Source organism: Rhinolophus hipposideros, assembly GCF_964194185.1.
Source record: "Rhinolophus hipposideros genome assembly, chromosome: 3".
NCBI lineage: Eukaryota > Metazoa > Chordata > Mammalia > Chiroptera > Rhinolophidae > Rhinolophus > Rhinolophus hipposideros.
Window position 1 is genome coordinate 88,776,802 of NC_138049.1, and position 26,705 is coordinate 88,803,506.

Here is a 26,705-nt window from a genome sequence, read left to right on the forward strand (position 1 = left end):
GGCACTGAAGACAGTGTAATTCATTCTTTTGCTTAGAGCAAATTGCAGACTCATATGGATAAACTGAGGCGTAGCTTGGTGCATCCAAAGTTGATTCCTCCATCAATATAGCCTACTGTTGTGTGACTTGTAACTAGAGTCCTCGAGGTCAGAAGACGGACCTCCTGCATTCCTAAGAATGCATCATGGTATGTAGGGATTTATGCTGATAGCCTGAGTGACTGCATTTCTCTTTCCTTACAAACACTGACCCTGTATATGTTATTATACATATTGTTATAGGGGAATCCTTTTCTTAGTATATACATTTTTAAATGACTTTTACTGCAAAAATTCCAACTGTTGCTAGTCTTAGAAAGTTAAGGTAGGAAATAAATTGATAGTTTCTATTACTGTATTATTATCTGGGTCACGTCCTGGTCTACAGTCAAATGCTTCTATTTTTTTTTTTTTTCTTGTAGAAATACTGTCTGTGTTTCCAGAAACCGGCAGCCTTGGGGGAGGAACAGACATCACAATTACAGGAGACTTCTTTGACACTCCTGCTCAGGTTACCATTGCAGGTAATTAAGTTGAAATGACTGAAAATAGTTCCCAGTTTTAAATACTGTGGGAGATGATGTATCTCTTATGGCATGGAGAGGGTTGGGGGGAAGAATCTTTGTCTTTTTCCGCTCATTGTGCCACGCTACTCTAGGGTGTTTTATCTGTGTTTAGTTGAGCCCAGGTGGGATTGCGCCCCTACAGCTTTGCAAACATGTAACAGGAATAGGATGTACTGCAGACACACTCACAATTCGTGGGCAATTCCGTTTTGGGAGTGTGGAGTAGGGAAAAGCACAGCTGCCTCTTCACAAAGGCCAACTGGTACTAAAGGGCAGTCCCCACCCTTTTTCCTTAGCATTCTCTGTAAGGACAAGAAAGGGTGAACTGGCAATTGCTGTGCACATTCTTCTGGAATGCCCCCATGGTAAACCCTTTTGAAGAAACCATCTAGAAGCTTTTCTTCTGCCTACTGGGATACTCCTCTAGTTGGTGACACAAAGGATACAGAAAAATGTCCTGGCACTCTCATGTCACACATACCTTCTCGAGCTCAGCTGAGTGGTTCAGTACATCTTCAGTGAATGGCAATGCATTGCATTGTTCTTTTTTATTTTATTTTAAGATGCTCTATGCTCTGCTGCTCTGCATTCTCCCTTTCCTGGCCTCCTTCAGTTGGGATGACAACTTTTGCTGTGCTTTTCATATTCAACCCTTTGCCTTAGGATAGGAGCCTGCCTGCTTCAGAGTGGGTCTGTGGTCTTGTCATCAAATCTACATACACACGGCTATCTTTATCTCTATCGCTAATCTAAGTGAAAAAATTCTCCTCAGGCATTCCATGTGACGTTAGACATGTGTCTCCCAGGAAGATTGAATGCACCACTAGGGCTCCAGGAGAAGGGGCAAGGCTCACCGCTCCTCAGGCAGGTAAGGCAGTCCCGGGGCTGTTCACTGGCCTCTGGCTACATTCTAAGCATGAGGGGCATGGAAGTAGAAATGAGAGTGTTTGCCTTCTGTCTCAGCTTTTGACTGGTTAGCTCAGTGAGTTCTGGGTCCATGATATCACTGTCAGGGCTCTTGTTTCTTAGCAGCTCTTTGCTTTATTTATATGCTTGGCTACATTCTGCGCTTTTAGCCCCAGACAGAAAGATGGCCAATGGGTTCAGTAGGGATCATATCTGAAATCAAGTCATTGTTATAGCTCCTAGCGGGAATGCCTGAACTGCCTCTTTCCATACTCTGGGTCAGCTGAACGCCCATTGTCTAAGAAGATGGAAGCACTAGAACGTACTCTTCTGTGCTCGTAAGGACAGCATTAGACAAGGCCTGAGAGTGGGGCAGAATTAGGTGCATTTAAATGCTGTTTCTTCTCTGCAGCACCTGTCTGCTACTTTGAAATATAGGGATGTATTGTGACATTGCCCTCCGTTTATGGCTTAGTGGACAAAATTGGAGAACATAAGGTTGCGGGTTCCATCAGTCCTCCTCTGTTTAAAGCTTCCACGCCGTGGCTGCAAATGTAAAGAACGCCTCTGGAGCACTTTTCTGCTAAGCATTAGAACTGGAGGCTCAGGCGTAGTTAGCAGTTGGCCGTCATGCAACCTGGAACCACAGGCTACACGTCTGTATTCCCTATCTGCCCCACAGGACTGATTCGTGCTTAAACTACAGCCAGTTTGCTGAACTCCAGAAGCTCAGCACTTACAAGGAAAGTAACTCAGCAGGGTGGAGAAACCTCTCTAAAGAAAGACCATTCAGGTGTGAAAATGCATGCAAAGCTTTGGCTTGGGCATTTTCCAGGTCCCAGATCTGCAGTTTTTTCTCAGTGAAAACTCCCGTCCAAGGAAAGAAAAACTACTGAAGCAAGTGATGGATCGAATGTGTTTTCTGTGTCAGGAAATAGAGAGCTGGCCCCTCTTTGAGCAGTTGCTGCTTTAACTACTTGGGTAATGGTAGGATAATTTACCAAGTGCAGATGTTTTTGAGAGGTAACAGTGTCATTATGAAGACGTTTGAAGTTTCTTCCATGGAAGTAGGGCAAATTATTATGTAAAGCAGCAGTTCTCAAAGGTCCCCAGGGGACATTTAGCAATGTCTGGTGGTTACAACTGGGATGGTGGTGGTGGTGCTACTGGACTCTCGTGGCTAGCCTCCAGAGGTGCCACTAAACAGGACAGCCTGTGCACAGGACAGCCTCCATAATGGTTATCCAGCCCAAAATGTCAATAGTGCTGAGGTTGAGAAACCTCAAGTAATGTAGTAAAATATGCTCTGATTTTTCTGCTTACTCCTTATCTATTTCCCCTTTTAAGTATTAATGAGTAATAATAGTAGCAGTTTAAAATGATAATAATTACCCTAGCTATCCTTTAGTGAGTAGTTACTGTATTTTGGTATCTTTGTGTATATGTTTCAAGCTCCTCTAGTTTTTTTCTTTTTTTCTTTTTTTGCCAGAATTGTCAAATTGACTTATTTTCCCCCCAGCTTTATTGAGATAGCACTGACATATAGCTCAATCTCCCTTAGTCTTTAGTGCATTATCTCTATTTATTATTGGCCTCATGCACGAGAAAATGAAGGCATTAAGCAGTTTGCTCAAAGCTACACACCAGGTAAGTGGCAGAGCTGAAATTTGAACCCACAAATATATGATTCCAGAGCTTTTATTCTCAGTCCAAGTTTGTATCTGACATTGATTGCCCATGTGCCTTTGGTCTCAGGGTTTGCTTAATATAAAACTCAAATTAATAAGTACAACATCACTGAAAATGTCACGTAATAGCTACATGTCATGTAATTTGTTCTATGTGCAGGTCCACAAATTCAGGCCATGACATGTGAAAAACATAAGGATTGCCAACTTTCGGTGGCGGGGGGAAGGGGTTTTTAATGATAAAACTCTGAGGCTGCACTGGGCCTTAAAAGATACTGAAGTCCACTCCTGAACAAGTCACAAGTACACAATCACATTATCCCCTGTGACCACAACATTTGTTTGCTCTTTCACATTTTCTCCAGGACTTGGTGCTCTTCTCTAGACACTCCCACTAAAGAGGGCTCCCTGCTCTGCTCTGGTCTTCTGAAAATATTTCCCCTTACTGTTCCTCATCAAGTCTCTCTTTCCAAGAGGCCAAATCCTATACCTAGCAGTATTTTCTGCTTTCCGAAACATTTGTATTATATAGACACTCTCACATGACTTCTCCCTCTGTATCTCGGTTGACTCACCTTTCTAGATAGGACCTGAATCATCTTTACTCTGTTACCTGAAATAAAGTAGTTCCCTAATTTGGGGAGGATTGCTCTTTGATATTTATAAGGAATATGTATCTTACAGGCAATCGAGGGCTTCTGTTTGAAGTTGGAGATGCTGCTGAAGGCTTGGACCTGACTGAAGTCACCCCTGGGTACAGGTGGCAGTTTGTCCCTAATGCCAGTTCTCCACTTGGATTTTGGTCAAAGGAAGGGCAAACTTTCAGGTACATTGTAGGAAAAGTGGGCATCTGTATCCAAAGCATCTATACTTGGCTAGCTGAGGCTAGGAGACAGATAAATAATCAATGAAATGTCCTGGGGAAAATTTATAACATCCACCAATTCAACAACAATGGAGTCTGACCACTGTTCTCTACTGGTGTTGGTCATGCTAGTGTACCACAGGCCCTTTATAGATGGACATAAATTTTGATCATAGGTAAATTTATATTTTCTACAACTTAGTTTACAATCTGTTTTGGAGATGACTATTATTTGGGACACAGTCGAGTAGGCCAGGAGACTTAAAAGAGAGCAGGGTAAAACTTCCTGCAAGTACATGGTTAAGAGGTGAAACTAACATCTGGCCCCTGCCAGATGCAAGCATTTGTCCATTGGTCATATGAAGGAGCAAAGGCTGGGTAACAAACAGTTCTGTTAGAATAACCACCAATAACCACCCACTGCCGAAGGTGAACTCAGTGGCTGGTGTGTAGCAGGGGAAGATATGGGCTCTGTGAGACATTGTTTTTTGTAGAAGTGACTGCAATGCAATTATATTGTTTTGGGTATTTTTAATCCCTTAATCAAGGACATTGCCAACATTTCTAGTTCTTTAAAGTGGGCTTGAAAAGTATTTAAAAATTAGAATTGCTTAGATGCACTGTTACTTTAGTGTACTCTCAGTGTAGATATAGAGGGATAGATCCTTTACTGTGTGATCCGTTACTCTTCTCAGAGAAGTTGGCCATGACCCCTGAGTGTGAATTCCAGCCATCTTGTGACCTCCAAGGATGTGGCCATTTTAAATGTCAATTCAATTGTGGAATAAGAGGCTTTGTTGCCTGTTCAGGGAATTTCAGAAAATATTCTTGGTATTTATTGAGGTAGTTGAATCATTTTCTTAGCCATATCTGTCTCCAATACTAGGTCACTAGAATTTATAACAAACTTTAACAAATATGGTCTTATTTTTAAAATTGAAGAAGTTAAGTAGGGAAGGAAATCTTTGAACAGAATAGTCTCTATTGTCCTGGAAACCTTACTAACTAGGTATTTAACCACCAATACAGTGTTTAAAAGTGGTAATAATTTGTGGTCCTTTGCGGCACCCAGGAATGCATCTTTATCATATTTTTTGAGGACCATCAATAATTCTCAAAGGAAAACCTTTTCACTATATTCAGTGTGTGAGGGGTGTTAAGGAGAGTGTCAGACCATCTCAAATATTTTGACTGTATCGTACAGCCTGTAGGGTATATCTCTTTAACTGCCATTTTGAGAAACCATAAACCAGATAGCATCTCTTTCCATTCTCTCTCATTCATTTCTTTAAAATTCAAAATTTATAAATTAAAAAAATGGAATATTTAGTGATGATATGATTATTACACTGATGGACCTTTAAGATAGTTATTTTCAAAAATATTTCAGAAAGTGTTCCTGGTATATTGCCATAGTTTAATCATTTTGTTAGTCATACCTGTCTCCAATACTAGGTCACTAGAATTTATATTAAACATTTAAAAAATATGATCTTACTTTTAAAATGATTCAAAAAGTTGCCTGCCATTTTCTTCAACGTTACCAGTTACGTATTTTAATTTGAAATTGTTGATACATTCAATTGATTTTTCTCTATGGACCATCACATTTTTAATTGGAAAAAATACTCTCTGCAGGTGTTGAGGTATCTGGTAAGCTCGGAACACATTCTTTGTGTGTGTGTGTGTGTGTGTGTGTGTGTGTTTGTGTGTAATATAATTTAATTAGTAAGTCCCCCCCAAATTAAAAACTATTTGCTGACCACCTCCAATAAACACAACATGGTATTCAGTATTGTGAGGGTTAAAAATCTAGAACAAGAAATCTAGAATTATCCTTGAAGAGTGACCAGCCTCGTCATGCACATGAGCATCCAAAGAGCAAGCAAGACAGTGGGCACTGAAATTCCTGTGTATCCAAATGTGTCTCCTGATCTTATTCAGTTCAACTGAAATGTATAGACTCATGACTAAGTCCCAGGCCTTCTAAGACACATTTCTTCATGAGCTACCACAACCGAGGAAATAGTTATAGACCTAGTTTGCAAATGAGGAACCATAGTTTCCGGTAGGTAAAGTGGTTTTTTAAATATTGTACAATTATCAAGAGGAAGAACCAAGCTCTGAATTTTTCTGATTTCAAGTCTAAGCCCGTCACATTATGTCACACATCCTTCTTTGTCCACAGCATATGGTATTTTAAAAGGACGCTCCAGTATTCTGAAACCTCACATGAAGAAACCCCGTTTCTATGAAATTAATGTCTGTCATGAAGGAGAGGAAATAGATGCCTTTCTTGATTTCGTTTGGGGCCATTTCAGGTCTATCACTTTACTCCCTCCAAAAAGAACTGCACAATGTTGTCTAGAAGCCAAGTAAAGTTATATGGCAGGAAACATTCGGTAGTTTATGTTTATCCATGTACACTTACGGCTACCCACATGCTAAATGTAAAGTAGCTAAGGTCTGACATTAGCCAGAAGGGTGATCTAATATATCTCGTAATATACCAATGTGTTGGAAAGGAGACAATGCACAAGGGTTCTAGATCAAGTCAGGGCAAATTGTGATTGGTGATCTCTCTTTATTTCTAAGAGTAAAAACATTTTTTACTATTGACTGAATTCCTCCCATGGGCTGGCTCTGTACTGGCTGTGTGCGGTCGGTGTTCTCGGCTAAGCCTCCAGATGGCCCCATGTTTCTGCTCCGACTTTCCTGAAGGTGACATGACTGCAAAGGGAGCGGGGGCCTATGCAAAGAGATGGGTTGAGATATCAAGACTAGGCAGGGAATAGCTGTTTCCGGAGTATGTACTCTGGCCAATCACGTGGCACAAGAGTAAAGTGTTTCTTTCTCATTACCGTAAAGAAAAACAAAGTACAAGGGCAACCATTCGTTGGGTGAGTGATTCCGGCCTTGGTTGCACTTGCTTGATTACTTTCCTCTGCTTTACAGAGCACGACTCAGTGGGTTCTTTGTGGCCCCAGAGACCAATAATTACACTTTCTGGATCCAGGCAGACAGCCAAGCTTCCCTGTATTTCAGTCGATCAGAAGATCCAAGGACCAAGGTATTCACCTTCTTCTCATTTTCCTTTTCTTTGTCCCCAGTCCTTCACTCCTGAGGAAAGAATCAGAACTAAAGCTTGCATGTGTACTAATAGTCGTGACACCCCCTTAGGCAACGGGAATTTTAATATATGTTTTTGGTGGGGGGAGGGTGTTTTTTTCAATTTAAAAAATTTTTAAATTGAGATATAATTGACATGCTTTTAATTGTTGAAAAAGAATTTTGCTGAATGTGTTGGCACCTACTGTTTATTGAGCGCCTACTATACGCCATGCATTATGCTACACCTTTTATATATGTTGTCTCTATAATCTTCACAGCATCTCTGTGAGCTAGGTATGTTTATCTCCATTTTCCAGACAAGGAAATTGAGGTTTAGAAGGACTGTATGGCTTATCCAGGGACATTTGGATAATAAGAAATATATTTAGGATGCAAACTCAGATATGTCTGACTCTAAAACTTGTGCCTTTTCCACTAATTTTGGGTCGGGATGTAGTCAATCTTATGTAGAAATTTCCTGATCAGTTTTGAAGGATAAGAAAAGGTGCTTTTAACAAACAAATTTTACTAGTGTCATTGACAAAGAGCCACGGTAGTTTTTCTCAAATTATTAATATGCTTCTATGAAACTTTTTCAGTAGTTCGCTAGAGAAACGTCATAGATTTTGATGTGATCAAGGCATTTTAGGTTTCTCAGAGGGCTTAATATTACTTTGTCTACAGCATCATGTCAACCTCGGGTTTCAGGTTGCCTCTTCCTTCTCCGAACATGGCCCTTCCAGCCTCACATGAATACTATTCAATTGAGAAAAAGAGAGAGAGAATGAGGGGTAGAGAGGCATAAACAACAATAGGCCCTAGTATGACTGGGCTAACTTGTTGGAAAAGGCAGATCAGCCCCTAAGTCCTTTGTTAATAGCTGTCTAGACACTCGCTGTCTGAGAAAGAGAGGCCCAGAAGCTTCAGAGTGTTGATCGTGATATTTTTTGGAGTGCAGGTAAAGGTGGCCTCCATCAAGGTGGGCACTGCCGACTGGTTTGACTCCTGGGAGCAGAATGGGAATGAAGGGACCTGGCAACAGAAGAGCCCCAAGTTGGAGCTATTTGGTGGAGCCAGGTACTACCTGGAGGCAGAGCACCGTGGGACAGCCCCCAGCAGGGGGATGACACTCGGTGTTCAGATCCATAACACCTGGCTCAATCCCGGTGTGGTCAGCACTTACTTCCGGGAGAAGCATCAGATCCGAATCAGTGCTCAGAGACTTCCGGAAATCCAGGTCTGTGTCTCTTCCCAGTCCCATGGGGTTAGGTTCAAGGGCCGAGTTCTGGAAGGAATATCATCTTGCCTGGTGGAAGCATCACTGGCTGGAAGCCAGAAGATTTGAGCTGTAGTTATAACTTTGCTGCCAAAGAAATAGGCTATCTATCCAATAGGGTTGTGAGGACATTAAAAAAAAAATGCAAGGTCGTATTGTTGAGATGGCCTTACTCATGTACTTAGTTTCAGGAATTTAAGTTCCAGGTAAATATTATTTTGGAAACGTACTCCCCAGAGAAGAGATAAAGTCTTCCAAACACTCATACCCATGTGTGCTTGCTTGAGCATGTACACACTAAATTCCATAGCTTTTTGACTAATTCAGGTCCTATTTCCCCATATGCTATATTTTCTAAGTCTACTTTGTAGAAGTTAAGAACTTTGGGTCTCTCAGTTATGCTCCATATTTTTGTTGGACAATTTTGATGTGCTTTTTGTTCACTTTTTGGTGTACAAGGATGAGTCATTATGGACTGCCTTTTAAAGCTTATTGTCAAACAGAAAAACATGTACACAAATGACCATAGAACAAAGTAGAAAATAACAAGTGACATAAGAGATTAAAAATAACAAGTGATTTAAGATGATAGGTCTGACTCCATAACAAAAGTATAATGTGCCCAGCAGGGAATATACTGGAAGCAAAGCAGAGATTGAAGAAGCCTCTGAGAGAGTATGGCATCACTCTATGTGGCTGCTTCTGCTTACCAGGCCACCCTTGGGTGAGAATACTTGGTGAGAAGGGCCAAGTGGGTCATTCAGTGACAACAGTTAAGTCTCACACTCTAAAGAAAAGGAGTGGGGCGTGGATAAACAAGAAGACAGATATGTCTATTATTCTAAGAAAAGTTTTCATTAGGTGATGCCACTTGTGTTCTCCAGATATTTCTAGATGGTAGTGAGTTAAAAAAAAAAAAAGGAAATTACAATAAAAAGAAAATAGCAAGCTGAGGAAGTATGTCCTGTGTTCCTAAACTGTCTCTCTGGCCTAATTAGCACACATCATTTAGTCCTGTCCCTCTTAACTTTTTAGATGTTGATTGTGTCTGGAAGAGGGAACTTCTTCCTTACCTGGGACAATGTCTCCAGCCAGCCAATCCCTGCAAATGCCACAGCCCATCAGGTGGGAACCTCCTTCAAATAACGAGAGGTGAGGGAACTAGGGGTAGTCTTTATCCCCACTGTACAAACTCTTAGAATTTTTTCTTTTTAACAGATTCAAACAGCCATTGAGGAATTACTTGCAGTCAACTGCCAGCTGGAACCCCTGTCAGCTAACATCCTACTCCGGCTTGGATTCGAACAAGGTGCTTCCCATGGTTTGACAAATTCTGGCCCTTTTCTCCATCATTGTCTCTCTCTCTCTCTCTCTCTCTCTCTCTCTCTCTCTCTCTCTCTCTCTCTCTCTCTCTCTCATATCTGTAAAATGGGAACAATTTTCATTTCCTCTCCAAGGTGCTGATAGAGTTGAATAAAGATATGGACACTGGATTTGGACACTGAGTGGCCAGGGAGTAGCTACGTGCTTGGGAGGGAGCTGTGTGGTGTGGGTATTACAGAAATGAAAGGCATCCCTCCCAAGCTTTCAGGTGGAGCAAAGTTAGAAACCGAGGATGCTGGAGAGTTAGGGTTAAGGAACTGTGTCTCATGCCACACAACGGGAAAAGGGCAAAAGATATAGGCGGAAGACAGCAAAGCAGTACAAATCTTGTTTAATTCAAGTGGCATCTTGAATAAAGGAATTATTACATAAAACAGTAGTCTTAAATTGTAAAAATGTAAGGGTATGTTCTTAAAATAGTTAGATGAGCTAAGTTATAGTTGATGCTCCTTGTCTTTTCTCTTCTCAACAGCTTTTTGTGTCATGGTACACATAGAAAATAGTGATAGAGTATCTCCCTCTTATCCGAGGCGGATAGGTTCCAAAACCTCTAGTGAATGCGTGAAACCTCAGACAGTACTGAACCCCATACATACCATGTTTTTTCCTACATATACATACCAATGATAAAATATAATTTATAAATTAAGCACGGGAAGAGGTTCACAACAGCAGTAATAAAATAGAACAATTATAACAATATATTGTAATAAAATGTCTGTTATGCTCTCTTTCTCGCTCTCAAAATATCTTATTGTACTCCACTGACCCATCTTTTCGTGATGATGCAAGGTAATAAAATGCCTACGTGATAGAATTGAGGTGGATTATGTATGGGTTTGTGACATAATGTTAGGCTGCTATTGACTGTATTGGTGCTTAAACACTTTACAGCTTCTCTTTGGTATACCTGACATGCCACTATCACTACTCTTGTGCTTTGGGGCCATTATTAAGTGAAGTAAAGGTTCCTTGAACACAAGCACTGCGTGCGGTACTGCTACAGTCAATCTGATAACCAGACGGCTACCATGAGACTAGCGGGTGGGGAGTGTCTAGAAGGGGGACAAAGAGATGATCCATCTCTTGCGAGGGACAGTGCGAGATTTCATCACGCTACTCAGAAGAGTGCACAATTTAAAAGTTAGTGAATTATTTATTTCTGGAATTTTCCATTTAATATTTTCGTTGACCACTATGACTATGGTTGACCACTGTTAACTGAAACTGGGGAAAGTGAAACCATGGTAAGGAGGACTACTGTATATTTTCAATGCTCTAGGGTGAACACAATACGTTTTTCATAGCTGGAGCCTTCAAATTGGGGGCTGCCAGGTACCCAACAGCTGGGGGGCCAATATCACAGTGAATCCATAACCCATTCCCCTCACACATTTTGGGAACCTCTGTCTGTTTAACATCTACACCTGTCTTCCTATATTATCTGAACTGCCTCCAGGCCCAGAAGGTTCCAGCTTTGATGGTGCTCTCACCAGTGGGACAGAGCCCTTTTGTGGGAGGTTCAGCCTCTATAGGCCTCGACACCTTGTCCTAACACCCCCGGCTGCCCAGAAGGGCTACTGGCTGGATCAGTACACACACGTAAGTAGCAGCCCTCATGCTTCTGGGCGAGGGGGTAGGGAGGGACTAGTGTTACTCCGGGGTTGAGGCTAAAGAAACAGAAGCACAAGGGAATGATGGTTGTGATGTGTCCAAGGTGTTTCTGGCCGAGGTTCTAGGTTTCTGAACTGCTGTTTCAGGTGTGAACAGATACCTCCAGTCCTCCATTAGCTACTTGTTATGTGGAAATGCCTTGTATTGGTTGTGAGACCTATGGGAGCTTTCACGTGCTCTAGTATTTTCTTTGCTTTCTAGGTATGAGCACAGACTCCATTTAGACTATCTGGTTTTGAATTCTGATCCTACACCCTGTGTGCCCTCAGTGTCTTATTTTAGTTTACTCCTCTGAAAATGGGTAATAATGTTGTCTCCCTCTCAGGATTTTGGTGAAGACTAAATGAGATAATTTACTAAAGAGCTTGTGCAGTGGTTAGGACCCAGTTAAGGCTAATTGTTGTTATTTATTATAGTTATTATTATTATTGATGGATTGACTGACACATTCCTTGAATCCCTCTTATATCTTTTGTGTCAATAGCTATGCCGTCTTTCATATAAGAGTGCAGCTCATTTGCTCTTCTGGCACCAGAGTGAGCCTTGCTGGGGTGGCTGAGCTCATAGCAGTGCTTTCAAGTCCTTTCCTAGTGAAATGGCAGTGGGAGCCAGGACTAAATGTTTTAGATCAGGGAACCATCTATCTCCCAGATTTTCCTCTACAGCAGAGGCTCTCAATGGGGATGATTTTGCCTCCTAGGGGAGAGTTGGCAATTTATGGAGACAGTTTTCATTGTCACAATTGGGGAAGTGCTACTGGCATCCACTGGGTAGGTTCCAGGATGTTGCTAAATGTCCTACAAGGCACAGAATAGCCCCTCTCAGGAAAAAAAATTATCTAATCTAAAATGTCAGTGTGCTGAAGTCAAAACAATCCTGCTCTAAAGCCTTCTTGAGCCAAATCATTTTACTTAAGTCAGAGTTAGAAACCAGAGATGCTGGGGACGTAGTTAAGGCACTGAGTCTCAGAGAGGGTGAGTGGCTTGCTCAAGGTTGCACAGGTAACTGGGTCAGAATAGGGGCTTTCTAAAATCGTCATTGCCAGCACAGTGCTAGGCATTTCATAACTCTCTTTTGGACAAATAACTATTCACTCTAAACGATTTGTCTCTCTAGCTAGACTGGTAAGCTTTGGGAGAGCGGGAACAGGCTGACTCTCACAGCAGGAAGCAGGGTTCTAGGGAGGTAGGCTCTCCTCACTATGCATTGCTCGATGAATGGCTGCTTCTTGCCCTCAGAGAGCTGAAGCACTTATTTGGTGTCCATAGCTGTGCGCTGCATACAAAGGCTCCATGAATAACATCCTGAAGGTGACCGTGTCCTTCACAATGGGTCTTCAAAGCATCGTTAAGAAGAACATCACCTGTAACTGGAGTCTCATGGGGACCAGTCCCGAAAGGTAGCTAATCTGTGGGGAGGTTTGGTGGGAATTCTGCCAGCTGGCATGATTAGCTCTCTTGGGGACAGTGGCCCACCTAAGGTACTAGCTCTTATATTTGGGCCTCCGATACTAACTTGGGGCTCTGAACCCAGATGAGAAAAATTGGAGCCCAGAGAAGTTTAATTTAAGAATAGTTAGTTGTTAGGAATGTAATAGTTCCTGGAAGGAGTCTGACATTTCTCATTGGGCTAGAGTCATGGAACCTCATATTGGGAAGAGATTTGAGAGAACATTCCTGACATTACAGGTGAGAAAAATGAGGGCCAAGAGAATTTGTGATTCACCAAAAATTCATTCAGCGAGTGAACAAAGACTCTGGAATAAAATTCAAACATCTTGATTCCTTGATTCAGTGCTCTTTCCACATATCTCTTCTGGGTTTTGTAAATGGTTTTGAAACCTAAATGAGTCCAGTAATATCCAAGAGTATTAATCTTCTTTGTCATTAAATACCAATGTATGATCTGCTTAAGACACACAATTATATTGTAATTTAAAAATGCCACTGACATTGAGTGTCAAGAATGAATAATTCACTACTGTGATATCACAAGCTGAGCTGAGCCCGTTTGTCCCCATGGCACACAGGACTGTTTGGGTGCAGGGGTTCCTGGACTCTTTGTCCTGACCACACAGCCCTCAGGCCCCCAGATTTGAGAACTAGGGCTCTAGCGCAGTTGCACAGGCACAGGTCCATTTCCTCTGTGCACTTGTTTTTCAGCTGGCACTTCACTTGCACTGACCTCTGGAAGACTTGCATGCGTCGTTCTGCGTCTCTCCAGATGCCTGTGGCAAACTCCCCAGTGCTGGTTCATCGGGTTGACCTCTTCCCACTGGCTCAGGAGACTGGCGTGTTCTATATAGATGAAATTATTATCGCAGACACAAACCTAACAGGTGATCAGCCAATCCACTCTCCTCGATGGACCTGTCCATCAAATGCCGACCTTACACTTTTCCGCTCGGGGCTGATGTGTTTTAATTGGAGAGAGAAGAGGTGATTCTCCATCTTGCCTGCCTTGGTTCTATTAGGTTGGTGCAAGAGTAATTACGGTTTTTGCAATTATTTTTAACCTTTTAAATCGCAATTACTTTTGCACCAACCTAATAGAAAGAAGATGTCTTTAGGATTGTGTGCCCTTGGCCTCTATAACTCTCTAGCTATTCCCCCCACCTTTTTTTTCCTATTCACTGATGTGCTTGCTCTTACTTCTGGTACCTTTGCTCTTACCCCGATTTTACCACTTTCTCACTGAGAAGCCTTGGTTTCCTCATCCATAAAATGGGCATATTGAGGTCTCTACCCCATTGGATTACTGCAAAGATTAACTGAAATATAATGTAAAGTGCTCATCACAGTAAGTACCATAGTAAGTACTCAATAAATACAAACAATTATTATTACTATTAACATTATTATTACTGTTTGGCCAGAAGGATTTCTCCACTTCTCCATCCAGTGATATCTGTCATACAAAATACTGGAAGAACTCAGCAATGTCTAGCCATGTAAATGGGCTAAAGCTCTGATTTACGAGACAGACTCAGTGAGAGTTGAAGGGTGACCACATCCTCATGAAAATAGCCTCGTCCTTCTTTCTGCCCATCTGGATTCCTCCCATTCATCATTCATGGACGTGGCTCCTTTCTCTACCAAGTCCCTTGACCTTATTTAGGCACAGCGATCTCACTGGGCTTTGCTTGTCCACAGGTTTCAGGGACAAAGTGCTCATCAGAAGTCCTTCTGAGGCTGGCTGTGGATGATACACACCCGGGGGTGTGGGGTGGGTGGGGGGGAAGCCCGTGGCCAAGACAGATGGCGCCCTTTGCTCCTAGTGCCTCCAGGCTTCTGACTTCTCTTCGCTTTCCCTTTGCCATCAAATTGTTGTGACCTAGGGGCTCAGCTTTACTGCTTTAAGTAGTCTCTCCCTGCCCCCACCCCGGGAGGAAAGGAGGAAGCAGTTATTTACATTTTGATTTACAAAATGCACCTTTTCAGTCTTTTGCCTGTAAAATTGCAGAGCTGAGGGCGAGGGAGCTTGAAGGTGGGTGGCAAGAGGATTCTCTTTTAGCCCTGAAATCACATCATATTTGAATTCATCAAAATTTTGTCTCTTATCTGTTTCAGTGGTTTAAGTGTTTAGGGGCCTCTGGGTCAGACCGAGTCACTGCTTGTTTTAAACCCTGTTTGTGTTCTGGCACATTTAGAAAATAATATTCAAAAGGTATCCTAGGTAACCGCCTGAATTTCTTGGTGCCTAAGATACCAGGCTGGGCCCTTTGATGACCACCCCAAGTGCTGCCCAGATTCCCAGAGGGCTAAGCGTATCAATATTTTATACATTTGAACCCACTGATTGGGAAACTCAGTACTAGAAAATAGGTGCCTTTTACCTTCTCACTTTTCTCCCTTCAGTGCCATCTTATACCTCCAAACCCTCGAAGCCCAGGATCCAGAGCTCTCTCTCTCTCATTGCCCACACTTCTTTGCCACCAAATGCTCCAGTATTTGGAACCATCTAGGGCTGACATGAGGAGGGAAGCAGAGAGGGAAAGGGCAGGGACAAGACAGAAGACTGAAGGTGGCTTGGGGAAAACCATGTTTTCTTCTTTGTCTGGTTACCCTGCTGGCAACAATTTTGTTTTGAGGATTATATAATAGCAACATAAACTCAACCCAATTGGGCTCAATATTCATAGGTAATTGTCTGAAATTTATCTGATCAATTTAACCCTTGATTATATTCTCCCACCTAACGTCCTTTATGGAAGTTCTTATCTAGTGGTAGCTACCATTTATTTCTCTTTGACTTCTCAGAATCCCATAAGATGGTCCTGTTATCCCCACACTATAGATGAGGAAACCAAAGCTAAAAGGGGCTGAGTATCTTGCCCCAAATCCCACAGATGGGACATGGGGGTGATACCAAACCCTCAATGACTTCAGGCTCAGATGAGTGCATAAACATTTATGGAGCACGTACACTGTGCCTGGTGCTGTGCTAAGTAAGCATGGGACATGCAAAGATGCTGCCTTTAAGCTATTTACTCTCGATTGTACAGTCTTGGGGGAAGAAGCTGTGTTTTACACAGGGCCTAATTAAAATATATATCGTGCTGGTCATTTAAATCTGCCATCTCACTAAACTCTTCGTGCTATGCAGATTAGTATATATCATAATTTCCATTTTACACTTGAGAAAATGTCTTAGAGAGGTTATGTGGATTAACCAAATGGTAGTCCAATAGAAGTAGAAAATCAAGATTTGAACAGGGGTCTGTCTTAAAGCTTGCACTTTTTCTGCACATGTGCTGACTACATGCTGTGGATAAACAGTAAGTACCCCCAGTCGGTGCCTCGCCTCGTGTGATCAGTGTTTCTAAGGAGGATCAGCTGTACTGGAGCTGCCAGGGGTCTTGGGGAGAAAAACGGAAGAAAGGGTGGCCATCCACACTAACAGATTATCGGAGTAAGGGGTCCTCCTATGGAATAGGGAGTGATATTTGTCTGTCTTCAGGCTTATTGAACTTTGCTGTGGAATTAGACTTTGTCTCCTTATACCATGACCTTGCATTTCCTTGTTGGTCCTAAACTTCTGCCTCCTCTAACTTTGCTCTTCATGGCAGCAGATGGTAGGAATCTCAGCTTGAAGTGTGTGCTGATGTCCCGACCCGCGGGACACTACACGAGGGACCCTGAAGCACCTAGAAGGGAGGAAAATGGGAGACACAAAGACCGGAGACAAGACAGGAGTTCTGATCAAGTCTCTCTTTATTGCAGCTCAATCAGGGGTTATATACATTCTTCTGCTGGGTGGAGGGGCATTAACATAAGAAGGGTTGCCGCAGGCTAGCATCTTAAGCCATCCAGACACCCCCTACAGAAACGTGGGTGTTATCTAAAGACCCAAGTAACTTCCTCTATCTCATGCTTCTCAGTTATGTGATGGTGCCTTATAGGCACCCGCCCCCTACAGGTCCCCCTTTTCTGTTTTATAAAAAAAGAGCTCTAAGCCCCTAGGGAACTGCGCCTGTCTTAGGTTGGGACAGTCCATCTCTGTGAAACCTGGGACAGTGACAGGTTTTTGATTTTTTATGTTACTTAGAGAGCTGTCCTCTTACCCGTCATTGGCTATCCAGTTCATCTCACAGGGGAGGAGTCTTGTTTTATGACTCCTGTCATTGGAGATAGGGATCTCCTCGCTCTTGCATCTCCAGTCGGGTGTAATGGACCTGTATGGGCTTGGCCTGCAAGGCCTCTATTTGTTGTCTGAGAAAGCGCATGAGTTTATTGAGGAGGATGGGTCCCAGTGATAGTAGGATAAAGCACCCATGGGGCCAAGCAGGGGTAGTAAGTAGGGAAAAAGTCCATTGAATCCAGAGAGGGTTGGAAAGGAGGTCTCTTCTTTTTTCAAGGTCTTCTTGTCATTTTTGACTCTGTCACGAACAATTCCAGATTTGTTAGCATAAAACAACATTTTTCTTCCAAGGGCCAGGCAGATGCCCCCTTTTTCTGCAGTAAGTAAATCTAATCCCCTCCTGTTTTGGAGGACAACTTCTGCTAGGGAATCAACCTGATCTTGAAGATCTTGGATAGTTTCTGAGAGTACCTGGACATCTGATATAAGTTGCCCAGATAATTTATGGTATTGTACTAGGGAATGTCCTATCCCCGCGGACCCGGTGGCAAGTGCGGTGGTGATGCCTAGATCCGCTAATAAGAGAATAAAATGGACTGCATGTTTAGTGCGTCCTGCAATATGTTCAAAAGTCAGGATAGGGACTGGCTCATCTCCTGGAATGATGGATACATCTGGGAGGAGGGAGCCTAGGGCACAAACTCCTGTCCAGTTTTGTGGTAAATAGGTGTAGGCATAATTATTTCCACAAATATATACTGATCCATTGGGTGCACACATAGGAGAGGATACATTAATGAAGGAGGAGCAATTTGTAAAGGAGAGGCTTCTAAAAATAACCTCTGTAGTATATTGTTAAAGCCAAGGGGTTGGACTAAAAAAAAGGGAGAGCTATGTTGCATGAATTAGCAGTCATTTTTGTGACTGTTGTGAAAGATGGCTTCTCAGGGAGCAGGGCTATCCCTGGAATGGGGGTTAACATCTATTTGTTTTATAAGTCTCTCGGGAAGCCACCGGGCAGCTTGGGTTTTATTATCGAAAATGCAGACTGATCCTCGTCCCCAAATGAGGACAGGATCTGGGCCTGACCATAGATTTGTTATGGGGTCTCGCCACAAAACGGAGGCAAAATTATCAGCTGTGGATGGATGCCAGAGGTGGTCAGCGGCAGTTTTTGAGTTTTTGTCGAGTTGCAGGAAGTTTAGAATAAAAAGCGCATGAGCAACAACATTTTTTGGGGAATTTTTTATAGTGTACAGTTCTCCACTTTTTAACTTTTGGGGATTATAGGGAGGGGGCATTTGATTAGAGGCCAGAGACTGCCAGTCAGGATTAGCGGCAGCTTCCTCTAAATCAGCCTCATCCTCAAGGCTTAACTGATCGTCCTCAGGTGGGCTCGAATTTACATTAAAATCCGAACAATTAGGTGAGGACTCTTTTAGTCCTGAGATAAACTTGTCATGAACACTAACCTCTTGTCCCATTATGAGAAGGAATAAAGACTCTCCTCACGTAGGCAGTCGGTTGGTACAATCCGCCAACACGGACCCAAACGAGACGGCTCGGATGGTAACGACCCGCAGACGAATGTCTTTTGGGACTCACCCGGCCGGAGCGACGGGGGTGTTGGGATGAGAGGAGAAAAAGCCCTTATGTGAGCAATCGGTTGGTTCCGCCCCCTACATGCTGAGATCTAAGAAACTCGGCATCTCCATCTGGGCATTTCCACATAAAAGGTCTTCCATCTTGAGTTACTTGATAATAATTGCACCATTGGTTTCTAGTTTCTCAGGCTGATTCTGGAACAGCTCGCCCAGGCGGGAATCTGGTGGAATTGCTCTCTGTGGTGGGATCCCCTCCACTATACAATATCACCTCCTGGTTGGCAGGGTGTGGCCTGGAACTCCCACTCATCACTGCAAGGTAGGGAGCTGTCATTGCTCACCTGCCTCTCCTTAGAATTGTGTGTGTGTGTGTGTGTGTGTGTGTGTGAGAAAGAGAGAGAGAGAGAGAAAGAGAGAGAGAGGAAGCGCTACTTAAAGCAGGAAAGTTGAGCTCCTTAGTCAGAACGATTTGGCTTGAAAGAACACAGAGGTGGGACTTTTATCAGGAAAACTACCTGTCTTATTGCTTAAAGCAATGGTTCTCAATCTTAAGAATGCTGTATCAGACACCTGGGGTCTTGTTAAAACAAAAATTGCTGGGCCCTAACCACACCTTCTTTAATTCAGTAGGTTTGGGGCAGGGCCTGAGAATTGGCATTTTTAATGAGTTCCCAAGTGCTGATTCTACTTATCTGGGGGCTACACTTCGAGAACCAGTTCCTAGTGAATTTGTTTAAAAGTAATTGTATTTTTATGCTGTTCAGAGGTTCACATTACCACCATTTTCTGTTCACTCCTCTCCATTCCCCATATACTAATCTTATTGGAATTCTTTGAGGCAAAATGAAATAGTCCAGGGAACAAAAATAGCTATTTCTAAGCACTTACCACCAGATGGCACTAGAGTCTCATAAATGTTGCTTCTTAGTCTAACCTTCTAGCCATGGTGTACAAAGCAGTAACTAAGGATCAGGCTCCTCCAAGCTCCTGAAACAGTTGTAATATGCTCTAATTTGTTCTTTTCATTTTCAACTAAAACCCCAGTAGGGTGGGAAGAACTGAGATACTCTACTTTTAAAATTTCTTTTTTCCCCCCATCTTTAACATGTTCCCAAATTAGTTCTCATACTTACACCATGCTTGAGATGGTATATTAAATGCAGGCTCAGAAAGCTTGAATTTGTGCTCCAGTTTCTTTGACTTGTGTTCCATGGTCCTCTGGTCAGGAAACGCAAAAAGCAATCGATAGAATGTAGGAGTGATATAGTTTTCGTGGTGGAGAGGGAGCTGCCAGAGTAGCCAGGCTGCAGTCCTGTGCTCCAAATGTCAAAGTTATTAACTGTGAAATGAGAGAGGCTAATTTAGGTTACTCTGAACAGGTCCACCCTTACAGTGGTCCTTCGTCTCTGCGTTTTCCTCAAGTCCTTTAGCTCTTTCTGGAAGCCTCCAGCCTAAGCAAGACAGGACAACCTTCAGACTGGCCTGTCCTAGATTCATCCCCCAACACAGATAGTATCACTGTCTAACTGCTTCTGTATAGTTGTATGTATGCACATCAATATGTAGTACTTAAATAATGTTATTGATAGAAAGCAGATATATTCATTGATGAAAATTTAGAAAATTAAAAAAAAAAACACTTAGAAGAAGATAAAAATCACTCACAATCCCTGTGGTCAGATAACTTCTATTATCATATTGGATCCATATTCTAACTGCCTTTTCCCCCCAGGCAGTTTTTTTTAAACCTCATATTAGAACCATACATTACATACTGTATTTGTAACATACCCTTTTCACCTCATGGTAAAAATAGAATATTTCCCATTTCATTAAACATTCCTCTAAAATAATGGTTTTTAATGGCTGAGTGGTATTCCATCTCAAGGTGTGTCACAATTTATTTGACCCATTTATTGTACTAAAAGCAAGAATTGGCAGTCAGTGTGTTTATACACAGGTATTAGATAAGAACTTAGCTAGATGGCATGGCCTGTGTTTCAGCTGGAGATACTGAGTAGGGAAGTATCTGTGAAACAGGCCCCAACTTTTCATTTGACTATGAAAATGGGGTAAGAGAATTCCAAGTTCTCCTTCCACTCTGTACTTCAGGAGTGGAGCCGTGGAGGCCAGTGTCATCACTCTTCACTCTGGGTCCCTGTGCTTCTAGGATCAGTAAAGGGGAAGGATGGAACACTCTTAAAGAATAGTGATGTTTACACTACACTTTTTCTGCTGTGATGGGAGAGGGGCACCCAATATTTGGGAGTTCAAGGTCATGGTGGGGAAAAATGGGAGACTACTTGGTCTTTGAGATGGAGCTATATTCTGCCTGGGGAGGCATTCTGAACAGTTACTGTGCTTAATGCTTTGTTTTCCATATGCCACAGTTCCGTGCCCACTGAAGGAACAGAAGAAGGATCTGGGGTGGTCCAGGTGACAACACAGAGACTACAGAGAACAAGCCCACCTTTAGGAGGACACTTTTGCATCCAACTTTCTAATACAGTGATTCCTGGTAAAGGGGCAGTTGAGGGGGAGCAACATTTCTCATTATCATTTTCAGGGGCATTTCCAGGCAAGCAACATCCTATGAGATTGTCAGGCAGGGTGACTGTCTTAAAGCTTTTTTATTTTTCCATGTCTGAAAATGGCCTCATTAAAATTAAAGATCTGGACAATAACAATAACATATCGTTATTAATATGATCCCAACCTTCAAGTTTTTAGATGTGGAAACTAAGTGGATTAGCTTACTGGGGCTGTCAAAACAAATGACCACAAACTTGGTGGCTTAAAACAACAGAAATTTATTCTCGAACAGTCTAGAGGCTGCAAGTCCAAAATCAAGTTGTCGATAGTACCAGCCTTCTTCCGAAGGCTCATGAGGAAAATCTGTGTCCTGCCTCTTCTGGCATCTGGTGGCTGCCAGCACCCCTTGGCTATGACCGGATCACTCAATCTCTGCCTTCATGGTCACATCGTCTCTTCCTCTTCTGTCTCCAAACTCTTTCTGCCTCTCTCATAAGGATGCATCTGATTGCATTTAGGGCCCACTTGGATAATCCAGGGTAAACTACTCAAGATCCTTAACCACATCTTTTGCTAGATATAAGGTAACATTAACTCTTTTGCCTTATAAGGTAATACCGGGGGTGCCAAAATATGTATACAAGTGGACACTTTGGTCAGCGTTGCTCAGGCAGTAGTTCACCGTAATCAGAAGTGTCTGGAGGCTGATGGTAACCACTTTGAACCCCTCTTGTCATTGCAGAAGTCAAACATGACTTGTGTTCATGTTTTGTTATCGGTATATATTGAATATTATAATTTTAATAGTTTTTCCTTTCTTAAAATGTATATACATTTTTTTTTTTTGGCACCCTCTGTATTCATTGGTTCCAGGGATTCGGGCTTTGACATCTTTTTGAGGGCCGCCTCTCAGCCCTATACTGAATTTGCTCAAAGGTCATACAGATGGTTGTTGGCAAGGTCCAGATATGACCTTGGGTCTTTATTCTCAGGTCAGTCCTCTTCTATTTAGAGGAGGCCAAGATCCATGGTAGCCATGGTTCTTCTGAATTAAATTCCATGGTGACACCCTATACTATTGAGGATTTTAGTGGTCATAACACATGTAGAAAGAGCTTTCAGATACCATGAGAGTAGAATAGTTTCTAAATCTTCAATAACATACTCATTTCACAAAGGACAAGGAATATAAGTGATTATAATATGTTATTTAGTTGGTAAAATCATAGGGGAATCAGAAAAGAGGCTAGGGAGAACTCAAGCTGTATAAAAATTGGTGCATGGTCCAAAAGTGTTCTGCCCTCACAAGCAGAAAGATGCTGAGCTTGCAAAGAATCTTCTTGTGGGAGGAATTAGAGTGGTGGTTTTACTTAAAAGGGCAATTTAGGAAAAGTTGAAGGTCTGTGGGCTATTGGAGTCTATTGCTATTCACGTCTGATAAATGGATGAGTAAGTGCTAACCGTGCCCTGCTTTTGTCAAGTCCATCACTGTGCTGTTTTCCTTGGCATGGACAAGAGGGCTACAGAGAGACTTCCTGGCACGACCTACTATTATCGATCCTCCTCACATCACCACCTGCAGTATAAAGGGGGGCAAGGGTGGGGGAACCCAGCCTTAACCAGGTCTGTTGAAGGGATGAAGGATGAGAATTTTGTTTGCATTTTGGAAATACAGTATTATTTTGTTAACACTGCAAGAGAGTATGAGATTCAAGAAGAAGGCTCTTAAGTAGGTAGAAGGCAACCTGGATCTTAATGTAAACCTGTCTCCCTTGGTTGGCAAGCTCCTTGGTCTCATTGGGTTTCATTTTCTTGATCTCTAAAGGAGGTGTTAGGATGCCCACATGACCCACCTCACAGGGGCTCTTGGGAATAGCTAATGAAATGGAAACTTTTGGTAAAGCATGAAACAGTTCAAACATAAGCAGGACTTAAGTAGAGTGTTGTTATTTCCCTATGGGAATGTGGAATGGGGAAGCAGGTGGTTGGGCTTAAAGAAAATTCTAATAGAGAAACCAAAATGCCAGCATTCCTCAGCTGAATAGGCTAAATTTTTATGGGTGTCAGCTGCTGTGGGGCTCCCCAATCTCTGTGAAAGGGGGCCAACTTTTCTCTGTTCACAGACCCAGTTAAATTTTCCAGGGAAAACCCAACATTTAATTAGACTTTCAGGCCTTATCAGGGTGTCTTGAGTTTATATTTTGAGTTGACAATTGAGACAGTTTTGTCCGAAATGACTGTGTTCTCTGCTTGCTATGGGATGTAATACTAATAAAAGACATCACAACATAAAAAGTGGCCATTTACTTGTATTTGCCTTAGGAAAAATGGTTTTAACTGGGCTGGGGGTTCTCTTGATGCTATATTTAGAGCTTGAGGGTTTCCTGCATATTTAGTAAGTATCTTGACATTTACTCGCTATTATCTTCATAAGACCCTGGGAGGTGGGGTAATTTGTCTTGTATTTTCTATATCAAAACCTTCTCCCACAGATGTCCCTGTGCATATTTCAGCTAGTCACCTTCGCCAACTCTTACAGAGCAATGCTGACGACTTCACTTCCAGGTACCTCAATGTCAGTGACTTCACCGTGATGGAGGATCTAAAGTCTTGCTATGAACATGTATGGACTATCTTCTGGTCCACCCAGGTTGGGGATTTGCCCAATTTCATCAGGGTACGTATAATATTCCTTTTGATGGTATGGATTTTTTGCCTGGGAATAATTTTATTAAAAAGAATCAGAATGATATGAACAAAAACTGTCACGAATTATTAATTTTGTTGGAATATTCAAGTAAAGGGGTTTAATGACCTTTCTGGAAGTGTTCAAGACATTTTTGGATTTCATATCCCTGATAAGCAATTTGAACCCAACATCTCCTTTCCTAAAGCTCAGTGTAGGTAGAGAAGTTGTTGGTCAGTGTCCACCATACAATAATTCTACATCTGTTATTGGATAATTTAAGCAGATGTGATTGACTTAGATTGTCATGGAGGCAGATGGCACAGCAGAAGGAAGTTTAGAAAAGGATTTGCTGTCTTTGGATAATGACAAAACCAGATGCTTTTGCATATTTAGGGTTTTGAAAAATAATCTAATGATCACATAGCATTTGGTTATTATAAAATGAAATCCAAGATGGAATTTGATATCTGTTATATGGTATTGTGGGTCATCTGGTTTTCAAACAAAATACATGGGTGGAAAAGGAGGAAGGATGGGAGTCATCTCATAGCACTTGTTTCCTTACATTTTATTGTAATGGATTGCAAACATATAAAATAGGAAAGCACATAGAAACAAAAACATATGAAGACTTAGAGAGAAGATTAATTTTTTTGTGTGCCTTTTTGGGCACCTCTACTTGCAAATCAATATTTATCTACTATATGGGGCTTTCATTAGCCATTACTTATGTTAGTTTTCTAGATTTTAATCCCCTGTCACTCCATTTTCACTTTCTACCTATCTGATTATCTTAAACAGAATGTGAAAAGACCCTTTATCATTTGTTTTAATTAAGATTAGACTTCTATTTCAAGAACTCACTACAGAATTCACTACAAATGAAATCAATTTAGGTTTCTGATGAAAATCTAACTGGAGTGAACCCTGCTGCAACCATTCGTGTGGTATATGATGGTGGAGTTTTTCTTGCACCCATATTTGGAGACATGTTGGTTACTGCCAACCAACACACTCAGGTAAGAGTAAATGGGCCACCCCAAATGTAAGTACTAGTTTCTAGTCTATCTCAGTCCCTTCCGATTTGTGGACCAATTCCAAGGATCAGTTTTCCAATCCATAAAGTAGAGACAATTATGACTGTCCCCTTTCTACTTCTACAGGGTATAGAAAGTACCCTGAAAATATAAGTGCTCTGGAAACATAACATCCTGTTATTATAATTACTGAAACTGTTCTTATGGTATTAACAAAAATAGAGAACCTCTATAGCTACATATGATTTATTGAAAAGTAGTAAGCTAAGTCAACTCCTTTTCTCTTTAAAATGTCTTTTGCTCTTTCCCATTTGCCCATACTCCTATTATAAATCATCTGCTTTAAATTTGAGAAAAATTTAAAATAAAAGACTAACAAATAATATAACCAACACCAGGGTACTTAAATCGAGGATGAACAGTTGTCAACATTTTGATATATATTTTTTGTCTTTATGAATAAAATAAAACATTAGAGATAAAATCAGTGTTCTTCATCACCTGTGCCTTCGTGCCATCCCTATACCCCTTTATTCCATAAACAAACACTGTCATAAATATAGGGAGTGCTTTAAATCTATATTTCATAGGTAGAGAGTCAAATGAGTCATATCTTTCTCACCTTTCTCATCTCCAAGTATTGTAGAGTGCTATTAGATTAACATTAGTGCCAGTGAGAGGAAAAGACATATATAGTTAGTCTTTGAACAACAGGGGAGTTAAGGGCACTGACCAAAATCACAGTCCAAAATCTATGTGTAACTTTTGATTCTCCAAATCTTAACTACTAGTAGCCTACTGTTGACTGGAAGCCTTACCAATCACATAACATAAAATATGTGTCAGTTAACACATATTTTATATATTATATGTATTATATACTGTATTCTTATAATAAAGTAAGCTAGAGAAAATAAAATATTATTAAGAAAATCATCAGGAAAAATACATTTATAGCATTTATTGAAAAAAATCCATATATAAGTGGACCCATGTTGTTCAAACATGTCTTGTTCAAGGATCAACTGTATTCTCTTCTTGGGGACCTACCATTCTAGGATTTAAAAAGCCCCCAAATCAACTGTCTAAATACTCCCATCTTAAGTTATATATCCATATAGTAATGATGGAATGAAGGTGCCTACTTTGTTGGCATTTACCAAAAAAGGGCAAAGAAAGGGTTTTTTATAGGAAATAGGTACCTAGTTAAAAATATAGAGTGATATAAAGTCTGTGTGCAATTTGAATTTTATTACATTCAGTTTTATATGACAAGGAAGAAATTTATTCAAGATTTAACACATGTAATTATAGAAATGTTAGGTTTTAGCATGCCTACAATCATTTTAAGAAAGCCTAATATGTTTCAAGCCATTCATTACAATTTGGGGTTTATTACTGGGAAATAGAAGCAAGAAAATAAATGAATCATTAACAAGTTTTAATTTGGGAAAATTTCACAAATACTTTATTAATACTCTTGGGTACATGAAATGCATACATTTGCTTTTAATTCTTTCACCTTTCTTTCAGGTGGCTGTGCGAGTAAATGATATACCAGCTCATTGCTCAGGTTCCTGTTCTTTCCAGTACCTTGAAGGGTCAACTCCCTGGGTCCACTCTGTGTGGTATTCCCTTGGTATGATTCATGACTTGGCATTGAGATGACCATGAACTTTAGACTCAGAGTGATTTGTTAGAGGCCATGTACCTGGTGACAGGTGGATAGAAGATGAATCAGGTCATAGGATGGAC

The 26,705-nt window shown here is 41.4% G+C and overlaps 1 protein-coding gene across 1 annotated transcript in view; it reads left to right on the forward strand.

The window, feature by feature from the left end:
- Positions 1-26,705, forward strand: part of PKHD1 (PKHD1 ciliary IPT domain containing fibrocystin/polyductin) — a 442,189-nt gene that overhangs the window by 21,890 nt on the left and 393,594 nt on the right. The window contains exons 12-26 of the mRNA XM_081044785.1: positions 462-563; positions 1,378-1,473; positions 3,884-4,025; positions 7,020-7,134; positions 8,134-8,412; positions 9,487-9,576; positions 9,670-9,760; positions 11,294-11,436; positions 12,777-12,907; positions 13,671-13,846; positions 18,873-19,011; positions 21,083-21,210; positions 23,717-23,901; positions 24,810-24,932; positions 26,484-26,589. Of these exons, the coding sequence (XP_080900911.1) occupies positions 462-563; positions 1,378-1,473; positions 3,884-4,025; positions 7,020-7,134; positions 8,134-8,412; positions 9,487-9,576; positions 9,670-9,760; positions 11,294-11,436; positions 12,777-12,907; positions 13,671-13,846; positions 18,873-19,011; positions 21,083-21,210; positions 23,717-23,901; positions 24,810-24,932; positions 26,484-26,589 (2,046 nt within the window). The remainder of the gene's footprint in view (positions 1-461; positions 564-1,377; positions 1,474-3,883; positions 4,026-7,019; positions 7,135-8,133; positions 8,413-9,486; positions 9,577-9,669; positions 9,761-11,293; positions 11,437-12,776; positions 12,908-13,670; positions 13,847-18,872; positions 19,012-21,082; positions 21,211-23,716; positions 23,902-24,809; positions 24,933-26,483; positions 26,590-26,705) is intronic.